The sequence below is a fragment of the Arachis hypogaea genome, chromosome 17 (assembly GCF_003086295.3).
Source record: "Arachis hypogaea cultivar Tifrunner chromosome 17, arahy.Tifrunner.gnm2.J5K5, whole genome shotgun sequence".
Taxonomy (NCBI): Eukaryota; Viridiplantae; Streptophyta; class Magnoliopsida; order Fabales; family Fabaceae; genus Arachis; species Arachis hypogaea.
In genome coordinates, this window is record NC_092052.1 from 75,372,229 (window position 1) to 75,386,330 (window position 14,102).

At 40.6% G+C, this 14,102-nt stretch overlaps 1 protein-coding gene across 1 annotated transcript; it reads right to left on the reverse strand.

The window, feature by feature from the left end:
• Window positions 1–6,276: 6,276 nt before the first annotated feature.
• LOC140180631 (uncharacterized) lies at window positions 6,277–7,737 on the reverse strand. Its single transcript, XM_072221887.1, has 2 exons — window positions 6,897–7,737; window positions 6,277–6,815 (listed from the first exon to the last, which is right to left on the reverse strand). The coding sequence occupies exons 1-2, from the start codon at window positions 7,735–7,737 to the stop codon at window positions 6,277–6,279; spliced, it is 1,380 nt and encodes a 459-aa protein (XP_072077988.1).
• Between the last annotated feature and the right edge of the window lie 6,365 nt (window positions 7,738–14,102).

Sequence of the window (14,102 nt, forward strand, 5' to 3'; positions counted from 1 at the left end):
TCCAAACCTTGTAATAATGTTCTAGTCGAGAAACCTCCAAATTCGTTGGGTTGTGATGATCGCTAATGGTTGCGGCTGAATCCATTTAATAAAATAGTCAATTCCAACTATGAGGTATTTTACTTATCCTGGAGCTTGAGGGAATGGTCTGTGAATATCGAGACCCCATTTTGCGAATGGTTATGGTGAGGTGACGCTGATGAGTTATTCGGGAGGAGTGACTTGGAAGTTGGCATACTTCTGGTAAGGTGGGCGTTGTTTGACAAACTTGGCCGCTTCCTTTGGTAAGGTCGGCCAAAAGAGGCCAACTCGAATCACCTTCTTGGCTAGTGATCGGGCTCGTAAGTGGTTTTCACATATGCCACTGTGTACTTCTTCTAGGACCTCTTTGGTGTTAGAGGTCGAGACACACTTTAAGAAAGGTGTTGATATACCTCTTTTGTATAGAACATTGATGGAGGACAAATGTCAGTTAAGAATTTCTCAATAAAATCGCATTGCAAGTATAGTTCTAAATTGACAAATTGTAACACCCTAATTAGCCTAAGCTTTACCTCGCGTCATAAAGCAAAGGTTAATCAGAGATTATGATAGTTCTAAGATCATACATATAATATATAGAAAGAATTAATATAATCTAGAAGCTCGATGAAGGATATAGCTCAAAAATAGGATTTAAAAGTGGAAAACGTATTCGCGAAGCTTCTAACTTGAAGCACAAGAAACAGATATAATATAACAAAAGCTAAGTATATAATAGTATGAGAATCTAGCCACGGCTCGCGGAGTTTAAGCTGGCTAGCTATATACAAACATACAGAAACCTGACAGTAAAAATAGCTTATACAAGTTTTTCTCTCTCAATACAAGCCTCTAGACAAAAGCACAGTACAAAAGTGAGAGAATAAACAAAAGAGATCAAAAGACTTCAAAACAAATAGAGATCCTCCACTCCTGTCACCATCAATATAACTCAGCAAGGTGGGTTGCGACCTGCATCTGAAAAACAACAACAGAAATATGATATAAGAACCAGAGGTTCTCAGTATGGTAACAGTGCCCAGTGATGTAGGATATATAAGACCCCGGGATGCCAAAGACAATCCTAGACTTCATATCCATCACAAGATTAATCTTAAATCATACTAAGACAATAAAGCATAATATAAACCTCAATACAACTTAAAGCTTTAGCAGTATCAAATGGGTAATCTAGCTTAAAGGATTTTCTAATCTAACAGTCTCTGCTATCCCATAGCCTTCACCAACCTATCCTCCATGCGATCCTATCGCCACCGCCTTTCGAGCCTCCTCAACCCAGTAGAAAGCACAAGTAATTTTAATGCAAGTAAAACATAGGTAGAAGCATATAAGGCAAGTAGTTCAAGTAAGCAAATAGGCATGTTATTCAAGTAGGCATACAATTACAAGTCGGCAAAGCAAACAAACAGATAGAAAATACACATGATGAATGCCTGTCCTACTGGATGTGATATCACATTGTCGGTTCAACTACCAGCCCGACACATCTCCATGGAGATGTCGCCCTTCGAAATCATCATTGGGAACCCCCGAGATATGGTGCTCGGATCACCGTCCAGGTTTTTGTGCCTGCACACTCTATTGATCTGAAGGAATGCGAGCGGGATACTCTTGCCACAGACCTCACATCTCAACGTAAGCGGGATTAACCACCGTCCTTACGCCGCCGCTGCTACCTCGACAGGCGGGATTAACCACCGTCCCTGCCAGGCGTATAGTGTCTCATAATCTCAGTATAAAACAGTACTTTAGTGGTTTTCAGAAAACATTTTCAATACATGAATGATTCATCATTGCACACTCGAGTCCTCAACTCATCTCAACCACTATCAAATCAACATTTCCATTACGAGTCCTCGACTCATCTCAACTACTGTCAATTCACATTTCTGTTCCAAGCTCAACAGTTCATCAGTTCTCATTTCATATTCCAATCTACCTTCACATACCATCAAACCCATCCTCAATACACCCGAAACCTAAGCCTTCGTTTTCTAATTTTTCAAAATAATATCAACTAAATCTCTTAAGTTCTTTCCCGTGTCTTAATGCCCAAAATTAAGCCCAAGAGTCTTAGAATGGTGTCACGGAAGCTTACAATCTTGTTGGTAAGATGAAATAGTTGAAAACAAAGTTTAAATTTGAGAAACAGGGCGTGTGCGTACGCACAGGGGTGTGCGCGCGCACGCCCAGGAGAAGTTTTAAATGGTGTGTGTACGCATAGAGGTGTGCGTACGCACAGGTACAAAATTTCATAATGCTGTTCCCTTGCACAAGCTGTGCTAGCACCCTTAACAGACTGTCCTTCCCAACGTGTGCGTGCGCACAGGTTGTAAATCCTCATTGGGTATGTGCGCGCACAAGCTGTGCTTGCGCTCAAAACAGGAAGCCTTCCCCTGCGTGTGCGTACGCACAGGTCTGTGCGTGCGCACAGGTTTAAAATTTCGCAGGGATGTGCGTGCGCACATACCAGAAATCACAAAATTCTGCAGCTTTGCAAATTTTCAGATTTTAACACCAAACTTTGAATGATCATAACTCCCTCTACAAAAATCCAAATTTTACAAACTTTATATCGATTTTAAGAGTTTTCAATGAATTTTAATTCTAAATAAATTTCAACAAATTTTGAAAACTGAGGCATAAGTTATAATCAGACAAAGTTCACCAAAATTCTCTTTTTACCAAAAGTTCACAAATTACCAATTTCCCAATTTTCATAACTCAAACCAACCAAAACCAAATAAAACCATTCCAAACTCCATATTTCATCAAAATCTACCCTTTATAACATATTGCACCATTCTTACTAATTTTTCCTTCACATTTCATCATTCTCAATCTCAACATCAAATGTATCACATTATAAACAATCCTCATTCACATTTTCCAACCACATTATCATTTCATCAATTTCAACATCACATATATCATTACCATTCACTTTTAAATCCACACAATCATTCATCATCATAATTACTCAATTTTATCAACCCATCATAAATCATCATACATCATCATTTAATAACTCAACAACCATGTTAATTCAAACTTATCCTATGAGTCACTAGTTTAAGTGTCCATGAATATTATATACTACATAGAGGAAACCAAAATCATACTTTGGCCATTCCCAATATGCCAAAAATCCCGAATTGAGCACAAGATAAGCTTTCAACCACAAGCAAGCCTCCAATTCCACTCCAACAAGCACCAACAAGATCCAATAATTGCCAATAATCACAACCTCAAGCTATAATACACATAAATCATCACTAATCAACCTAGGACTCAACTTAATCATAATCTCACAAGGTTTCAAGAGCTCTTACCTTTTCCAACAGTTTTGGTAGCCAAAATTCAATGCTAACCAAAGGTTAGAGTGTACCTAAACACCCAAAATCACAAAATTCTACTTAATCAAAAACCCAAAAATTCGAAAATCTTAGGGCAGGAAACTGGACAGAGAATCTCGAGAAACTTAGCACAAGACTTAGATAGAAATGATTGGCTTGGCGAGAGCTTCACGTAGCCACTGACGGCATGCGAATCGGAGCACTGTAGCTCGAGATATCGTGGATTGAAGTAAGAAGTGAATAGTGATTTAATGGAAACCCTCCTCTCTTCTTCAACCCCACTTCAGCTGTGTGTGTGTTGTGTTTAATGAGCTGAAGGGTTCATTTAATGGCTTATATATATGTTGGGCTTGGGCCCAACTTGGGCCCGGTCCTATCCGTTAGTGCTTTTAGCCCGTTTGGCCCAACTTCGGGCCAAACCTTTAAAATTAACGCCCGGTTTTTCATTTCTAATATTTTTCTAAGATTTTTGACTATTTTCACTTTTTCTCGCGCAGTACCGGGTAGACTTGAACCGGTTCGATCGGTTCAATTGTCGGTTTGCAGTTTTTCACGGTTTTTCGCAGAAATACATTTTTTGACTCATAAAAACCTACTGAGTCTAAAAATCATATATAAATCCTCAGATTCTCACTCTAATTTTTCGGAACCTAATTTTGGGCAACATTAATTAACTAATTAGGCGATTAATTAGCCTGGGTTCTTACATTCTCCCAACCAAATAAAAAATTTTGCCCTCAAAATTTAGGAATTACCTGAGAATAGCTCAGGGTAATCCTTTCACATCTCAGACTCCAATTCTCAAGTATGCTCTTCAACTTCTACTCGCTCTCAAGCAACTTTAACCAATGAGACGTCCTTTCCCCACAGTTTCTTCACACTAGTGTCGTCGATACGCATCGGTGTTACTTGAAAAGTCAAGCTCTCCCTCAACTCGACCGACTCAGGTTCTAACACATGGGCCGTATCTGACGTGTACTTACGGAGCTGTGACACGTGGAATATGTCATGTAAGTTAGATAAGTGAGGTGGCAAAGCTACTTGATATGCCACCGGCCCGAATCGCATCAGAATCTCAAACGATCCTATATACCTCGGATTCAATTTCTTTGTTTTAATTGCTCTTCCGATCCCAGTCGTCGGTGTAACCCTCAGACATACATGCTCTCCCACTTCCACTGAGGAATCTCAAGTGGTTGTAGCATTTCTGACAGTTTTTGATGCTCTATCTTTATCTTCTGACACGTCAGGCACTTGGATACCGCTGTAGCTACATCACCTTTCATCCCAGGCTACCAGAACATCTTCTTTAAGTCATAATACATCTTAGCACTTCCGGGATGAATGGAAAATCCACTATTATGATCTTCTAACAACAAGTCTTGTCTCAAACTCTCAACATCCGGTATATAAATTCTCCCTTTATATCTCCACAACCCTTTTATCATCTTTGGTGAATTCTCCAAGCCTCTTCTCACTAACAGGTTGAAATAGTTGCTGAAACTTTTGCTCATCTTGCTGAACCTTCTGAATCTCCGTCTTAAATGTACTTGAAATCTGCAACTGATTCAAACAAGCTCTTCCGGCCACTTCACCAATATCCAGCTTAAGATCTACAAACTTATCCACTAACTCATCTTCCTTGATTCTCATCCAAGCTATTGTATGTTAAGGACTTTCGACTCGATGCATCTGCTACCATATTCGCCTTTCCAGGATGATAACTTATAAACAAAGATGTATTTGAGCAACTCTTATAAACAAAAAAGATGTATATTTAGCAACTCCATCCACCTCCTCTGACGCATATTTAGCTCCTTCTGATCAAAGATGTATTTGAGACTCTTATAAACAAAAAAGACGTTAAACCTCACTCCGTACAAGTGGTGCCTCCAAATCTTCAACGAAAACACAATCGCCGCTAATTCCAAATCATGAGTTGGGTAATTTACCTCATGCGGTCTCAGCTGACGCGATGCGTAATCCACTACATTCCGATGTTGCATCAACACGCAACCTAAACCCTTTAGAGAAGCATCACAGTATAATTCAAACGGTTCATGTGGTTCCGACAAAATCAAAACAGGCGCTGCAGTTAACTTTTGTTTCAGAGTCTGAAAACTCTCTTCACACTCGGACGTCCACACAAACGGCACCACTTTCCTTTTCAATTTAGTCATTGGTAGTGCAATCTGGAAAAATCCTTCAATGAATCTCCAGTAATATCTGGCTAAGCCCAAGAAATTCCTAACTTCTGTCACCGTCGTTGGTCTTTTCCATTCTATCACTACCTCCACTTTCAAAGGATCTACTACTATTCCTCCTTTGCTCACGACGTGACCTAGGAACTTTACTTCCTCTTTCCAGAACTCGTACTTGGACAACTTAGCATAAAACTTTCACTCCTTTAAGATTTGAAACACAATCCTCAAGTGTTCCTCATGCTCTTTCGCCGTCTAAGAATAAACTAAGATGTTGTCTATGAAAACCACGACGAATTTGTCCAAAAAGGGACGAAATACTCTATTCATGTAGTCCATGAACACAGCAGGTGCATTTGTTAACCCAAAGGACATCACCGCAAACTCGCAGTATCCATAGCGTGTCCTAAACGCAGTCTTAGGGATATCATCCTCTTTCACCCTTATCTGATGGTAACCAGATCTCAAATTGATCTTGGAAATCACTCCAGCTCCTTGCAATTGATCCATCAAGTCATCTATCCTTGGCAGCGGATACTTGTTCTTCGCAGTCACTTTGTTCAACTGTCGATAGTCCACACACAGTCGCATTCCTCCATCCTTCTTCTTTACCAATAAAACTGGCGCTCCCCACGGAGAAACACTTGGTGGAATGAACCTCTTGTTTAGAAGCTCTTCTAACTGAGTCCTGCCAGCTCTATCGGAGCCATCCGATATGGTGCAATCGATACTGGCCCGACTCCCGGCACCAGTTCAATCGCAAATTCAATCTCCCTTTGAGGTGGGAACTCAAGGATATCATCCGGGAATACCTCCTGAAAGTCTCTAACTACCGGAATCTGATCTAAGTTTTGGGTATCTCCCAAAGCATTAGCAGTCAACAAGATATAACCCTGGCACTCTTCCTCACTACAGTGCACCATTACAGAGTTCAGGTAATAACCCTTAGCTATCACTGCTCCATATTCTTCTTTCGGCATGAACTGAATTGACTGCTCAAAGCAATCCAACAAAACTCGGTTCTTCAACAACCAATTAAACCCCAAAATCATCTCCAACCTAATCATTGGTAAACAGATCAAATCATGCACAAAGTCTCTACCCTCAAGCCTAAATCCTACTTGTCTACAACCTGACCTAGTCACCACCGTCTGATGCAGAGTGTGTACATGCAATTCAAATGATAACTTTGACACTTTCAGACCTAGTTCCTCAACTTTAGCAAATGAAATAAACGATTGCGAAGCTCCAGTATCATACAATGCAATTAAGGTTTAATCACCAATTAAACATATACCTCTCATCAAAGTATCCGCCTTAGAAGCATCCTTGGCATTCACAGCAAAAACTCGACCTTGATGCTGACTCTGACCCGCATTTGGGTTCTTCCCACGAGTGCAATCCCTCGCAATATGACCAAGCAAGCCACAGTTGAAGTTACCACCTAAACCAATCTTGCAAGAGTCATATAGATGAAAACGCCCACAACGTACACAAGTCAAATCTGGAGAAATCTTACTCTGATTTCCTCTCTCTTTGGCATAATGAAACTGGTTCTGAGCATTCTTTCTGAAACCTCCTTGCCCTTGAGGCGCATATCCTCCTCTCTTGAAACTCTGACCTCTCGGATGAAAATATTTGCCACGCCCCTTACTAGTGTTCCCTCCATGAGTATCCTTGGACGAAGCTACTGTCTTGGCATACTCCTCAACCACCCTCGCCTTGTCCACCAAATCAGATAAAGTATGAATCTCTATAGGAGCCACAGCAGTCATGATGTTGTCCTTCAATCCCCTCTGATACTTGATACATTTCCAGCTTTCATAGGTCTTCGGGACACCTTGACACACCCTATAGAACCTACAAAGCTCCTCAAATTTGCTTGTGTAGTCTGCCATAGACAGGGAACCTTGCTTTAGCTGCATCAGTTCTATATCCTTCGCTTCCCTTGCAGACTTAAGAAAGTACTTCATGTAGAAGGTCGTTTGGAATACGTCCCAAGGAACATCAGCATTCTGAAGCTGGAACAAGCGGCACTCTTCTTGCCACCTGTGCTGAGCCTCTCCCGCAAGATGATATGCGGCAAAATCCACATAGTGGTTATTTGGAACGTGCTGCGCCTGTAAGGCACGCTCCATGGCCTGAAACTAGTTGTCCGCTTCTGTAGGATTGGTTGATCCTCAGAAAATTGGTGGATAAACCTTGAGAAAAGTCGCCAAGGTCATCGGATCACCCCCCTGTTATCTCTATTTCCCACAACATTCTCATTCGCATTTCCTTCGCCATTCCTGTTTCCGTTTCCGGCCGGTTGGCCTAACCTCTGCACAGCTTGCAGAGTCGCAGCAGCATTAGTTTCCATGGTATTCACAAGGTTTGCCATGGCCGCCATGAATTCGGCATGGTTGTCAGCCGGTTGCTCATTCCTACTCTCTCGCGAACGTGCTCGACCTCGTCCGCGAGTGGCCAGTAGGGTTTCTGTCTACACCAAACAATCGATATCAAGGTGATCAGTCTCAATATCAAAAGACTAGTGCTTCAATTATCCCAAACAGGCACTCACAAACAAGCATGCTATGTAATATCAAGTAGATAACCTAATAGCATCAAAGAAAAGACACACAGAGTATGCAATAAAGCACAATCGGTCCATTCCTCAGGCTTACAAGGACGAACCACTCTGATACCGCTAAATGTAACACCATAATTAGCCTAAGCTTTACCTCGCATCGTAAAGCAAAGGTTAATCAGAGAGTACGACAGTTCTAAGATCATACATATAATATATAGAAAGAATTAATAAAATCTAGAAGCCCGATGAAGGATATAGCTCAAAAAAAGGATTTAAAGCGCAAAACATACTCGTGAAGCTTCTAACTTGAAGCACAAGAAACAGATATAATATAACAAAAGCTAAGTATATAATAGTATGAGAATCTAGCCACGGCTCGTGGAGTTTAAGCTGGCTAGCTATATATAGACATACAGAAACCTGACAGTAAAAACAACTTATACAAGTTTTTCTCTCTCAATACAAGCCTCTAGGCAAAAGCAAAGTACAAAAGCAAGAGAATAAACAAAAGAGATCAAAAGACTTCAAAACAGATAGAGATCTTCCACTCCTGTGTCCATCCATGCAACTCACCGAGGTGGGTTGCGACCTGCATCTGAAAAATAACAACAAAAATATGGTATGAGAACCGGAGGTTCTCAGTATGGTAACAGTACCCAGTGATGTAGGATATAAGACCCCGGGATGCCAAAGGCAATCCTAGACTTCATATCCATCACAAGATTAATCTTAAAGCATACTAAGACAATAAAGCATAATTTAAACCTCAATACAACTTAAAGCCTTAGTAGTATCAAATGGGTAATCTAGCTTAAAGGATTCTCTAATCTAATGGTGCAGAATTTAGAGTCCACAAACTAACTGGCAAGTGCACCGGGTCGTACCAAGTAATACCTCAGGTGAGTGAGGGTCGATCCCATGAGGATTGATGGACTAAGCAACAACGGTTGATTAATTTACTTAGTTAGACAAACAAAAAAGAGTGTTTTGGTATTCAAAAGCATTAAACAATAATTCAGAAATTAAAACAGCAAGCAGTAAATTTATGAGAATAATATATGGAGAAACAGTTAAGGCTTCAGAGATATCTATTTTTCGGATTGACTTTTCTTACTAACTATTTTAATCATGCAAGATTCAATTCATGGCAAACTATATATGACTAAGCCCTAATTCCTTAGACCTTATTAGTCCACTCTAACTTTCAGCGACCGCCAATTCCTTGGTTTCTTAGTTCCAATTAGAGGATGAAGTTCAATTCTAGTTTATGTGCCACAGAAACTCTAATTACCCAAATATAAAAGGATTATATGTCACGTATCCCGTTAAGTCTAGATAATTAAAAGTTTAGGAGAAATTGTTTTCAAGCCGTTGTTCAAGTAAAGAGCTTTTCCAAGTTATACAAGAACTCAATTAGAACAAGGGTCATACCTCCGTTCCACCCAAATTCATAAGATAAAGAACGAAAACAATTCTTGAAATAGAAATCAATACATGAATTAAAATAGAAAAATAATAGTATCAATCCATACAATAGATAGAGTTCCTAACCTTAACAATGGAGGTTTAGTTTCTCATGGTTCAGAGAGCAAAACTAGGATTCAGGTAAACTGTAAATTGCGGAATGAGGTAAGAGATGAGAAGAAGCCCGAAGGGCTGATTCTTTTCCCTTTTATATCTAATCCTAATTAATGTAAAATATATTTCCTAAAATCTAAATAATATCTTTTTCTAATTAAAAATAATAATAAAAGTTTAATAAAAAATAAATTAAATTTTGCGTGTAGCCTTTGTTGGAGTGAATTAGATGTTGAGGTCCACGCTGAACTTGGCTTTTCCCAAGTTTAGCGTGGATGATACAGTGGAGTCTTGTGCGCATAGGTTTGAGTCCACACTGAACTTGGCTTTTCCCAAGTTCAGCATGGGATGTAACGCGTGGTTTCCCCCGGAAACTTTCAAGTTCACGCTGAACTTGGCAGGGGCCAAGTTCAACGTGGAGTGGGCAGGGTTTTCTGGAGAAGAAGTGTGCAAATTGAACCACGTCAATTGAACCTCTGTAGCTCAAGTTATTTCTGGTGGAGTGCAAGGAGGTCGGGGTTGATAGCATCATTTGCTTTCTCCCCTTTTTGCTACAAAACTCCGTCAAATCCATCTGAGTGCTACCTGAAATAAACGGAAATGCACACAACTCAAAGTAGCATCTATAGTGGCTAAAAAATATTTAAATCTTTATTAAACTCAACAATTTGAATGCAATTTTACTAGGAAAAGATAGAGAAGATGCTCACGCATCACAACACCAAACTTGAATTGTTGCTTGTCCTCAAGCAACCAAATAAGTACATGATTAAGATGTGAATTTGCATGAGAAGTGAGAGTTTAGTCATGCTCAAGCCTATTCTTAAAAATGGGGTTTATTCATTGTAGCTCTGAATAGTTTTGGCATCTCACTCTCCTTTGAATAAGAGAAATGTCAGTGTCATTCGGAATTTGGAATCCGGATCGTATTATGAATTCTCTTATCCTTATACTCCAGTTTAATCCTTGAACACAGCAGAATTTACTTTAGTTATCTTTTCTTTGGTGCTTTGCACCTTGAGCCTAGCCGTGACTTTAAATGTTTTGTCTCAAACTTTACTTGACACAGAAACACCACAAGAACTTGACTGGGGAACTCTTTCTAAGTTTTGGTTGCTCTTTCAGTGTCTCCCAGACAGTGGTGCTCAAAGCCTTTGGCATACTCAGCTGAATTCATTTGGTCACGACTCTAAATATTCTTTCTCAAAGGTTACTTGGAAGAAGAATACCACAAGCATGTGACTAGGAAAACAACTCTTTGAGCTTTTGATTATTACAGACTCCCTAGTCATTGATGCTCAGAGCCTTGGACCTTGCTTTTATGTTTATTTTGCTGTCTCTTTTGCTTCAAGGATTAAATTTTTGTTTATTTCAGAGAAGTCATAACAATTTTCTAAATCCCTGTTCCTCACACATCAACATCCTTTGATTCAAATTCAAATATGCTCTGTTCATGTCATTCATTCAGAATTACAAATAACACCACCACATTTAAGTAGATATGATTAATCTTAGATATAAACTCACTCTTTTCATGCATTACATCACTTGTTTCTTTTCTTTTGATTTTCAAGCTCAGTGAGCAATACATGAGACATTTTTTTTTCTTTAGCAGAAAAGGAAAATAAAATAATGAAATAGGCAATAAGTTAACTAGACCTAGGAATTGAAATAACCACTGATCATGCAATAACAAAATAAATAGAAAATAGAAACCTAATCATAAAAATAACAGTAAAATGATAATGAGGATGAAAAGGAATTGAGCCACCTCAATCTCCCTGATGGGGATCTCTCTCCTCGGGCTGAGCTCCGTAAGGTCCTCTCAGACGGCTATAATCCTGCCTCAGCTGCTGAATCTTCTGTCGCTGAGAGCGCTGATCCGCTCTAATCTCATCAAGGGATGTACAAAGATGCTCCCATCGGCTACTCTCTATGGCTCTCATCACATCAATAGACGCCATGTACTGCTGCCAGTGGTTGTCATTGGTGACCCTCATCTGCTCCATGGAGGATGTAAGCTGCTGCCAATACTCTTGTGGTGGCTGATCTTGTCCCTGAGGCAGCTCTTCTTCATCTCCTTCCTTAGCCTATTCTATGGGGTGCCTCCAATGTTCCCTTTTCTGTTCCAGCTGTTTCTTTGTGATGGGCTTCTCGGTTGGGATAGGAAGTCATTCTCTATCTGCACTCTATCAGCATCACAGAGGCGGAAGATGAGATGTGGGAAGCCCAATCTAGCATTGTCCTTGGTGTTGGTGACGATGTGGTAAAATTGATCAGCAATAACGTTTGCCACCTCTACTGGCTTTTCCAACAAAATACAGTGGATCATGACTGCTTGATCCGCAGTACACTCGGACTGGTTGCTCGTGGGCATGATGGACCAGCGAATGAAATGGTGCCATCCTCTAGCCAAAGGCGTCAAATCACCTACTCTGATATGGCCGGATTTCCCTTCTGAGTGGTTTTCCACTGCGCACCTGGAATGCAAATGTTGGCGATTACTTGTCCCAGCCGCTGATCTCTGTACATCCTCTCTTTATAGGAATGAAGTGATTATTCGGTCTCTGGTATCTGGAGGGTCTGTCTGATGGTCTCTGGGCTGAAGTCAATGGTTTTTCCCGTTACAAAAGTTTTGTGGTCCCTTTCATTTATGTCAAACACATCCTTGTAGGTAATCCACATATTCCCATAGAATTCTTGAACCATCAACTGTCCCGCCTGTGGTTGTGGATTGCATAGAACTTCTCATCCTCTTCTCCGAATCTCACGAGTAATTTTCGGAAGTTCATCCGGTTGGAGCTTAAACTATACTTTCGGTAGAACCGGCCTCTTGCCAGTGATATCAAAAAAATATTCTTCATGTAACTTAGATTTAAAGCACCTTGCGTCATGAGAACTGGTTGCTGGTTCCTTTCCCTTTCTTTTCTTGGACGGTTGGGTGGTCTTAGGTGCCATAAAGATAAATCAAATAGAACAGTGGAGCGGCAACACCAAAATTAAAACTATTGCTCGTCCCCAAGTAAAATAAGGAAATACAAGGAGGGAGAAGAAAGAGATACAGAAATTGAAATAGCAGAAAATAAAAGACAATGCTAAAAATATTTTTTTGGTTCTAGTTTTTTTTTTTTTTTGAATTGAAAGAAACAAAAGTAAAAAGATCAATAAAGGAGAAGAGGGGGGCAGGACAGGGGCATGGTGAAGGGTTGTGGTTAGTTGGGAATGGTTGAGAGTGGCTGTCAGGAGAGAAGAATAAAAGGGAAAGGGCGTTGGTTTTGTTACGGAGAATTGGGGGTTAGTGGCTTCGAAGTTCAGAGAGAGGGAATGGAGTGTGGTGGATTGTGGTTTGAGGTGAGAAGTAGGAGGCTTTATATAGGCAGGGGTATGGGGTTAGTGGGAATCACAGATAGGCAATGGTGCAGGAGGTGTTATGTTGGGAAGGGTTGGGTCTTGTAACTGTATGTGTGGTCAAGGGGACAAGGAATATTTTGGAAAGGTGAGGTGGAGTTGGTCACGGGTTAATGTTGGAGGGGTATGGCTGAGAAGGAATAAGTGTGGTCAAAGTTGGGAAGAGGGTTGTAGTGTATTGGGATGATGGGGGAATATATGGGGAAGGGGAAGGTTTGTGAAAGACAGGATGGTAAAGGGGCTGTGGTTGCAGATCGCAGGGGATCACGAGAAAGAGAGGGAATCAAGGAGTGTTGGTAATTGATCTGATGGATTTTGGTGGGATTTGAGCATGATTTGGCGTGGGATTCTTGTGCTTGTATGCCAAAATAGCGTGATTCACGCTAAACTTGAAAGATAGGCACGTTCAGCGCTGCATCTCCCGAAAGCTTTTCCACTAGCCCAAGTTCAGCGTGGGCCTTGCGCCTTTTTTCTTTTTTTTTTTATATATTCTTTTTTTTTTGTGATATTCCCACGCTGAACTTGGAGAAGGCCAAGTTCAACGTGGGAATGGCAGTGGCAACTCTCACTTGTACGCATGCATCCACGCTGAACTTGGGAAATTCCAAGTTCAGCGTGGAGTCTGGCCCTGATTCACGTTAGTTGCGTCGTTCTCCATGCTGAACTTGGAATTTTCCAAGTTTAGCGTGGACTTGGCAGTAAGAAATCCCTCTCTGCATGCTTCTAACCACGCTGTAACTTGGAAAATCCCAAGTTCAGCGTGGAACTGGCAGAGACACCTTTCCAAATTTCACGCACGTGCCACGCTGAACTTGGAAAATCCCAAGTTCAGCGTGGAATTGGCAGACTCAACCTTCTCCAGAGTGTTCCAAAATTTTTTCTAAGTGTCCGGTTCCTATTTTAAAAATTCTGCATGATCAAAACACAAGTAAAACAAAGAAAAATGGT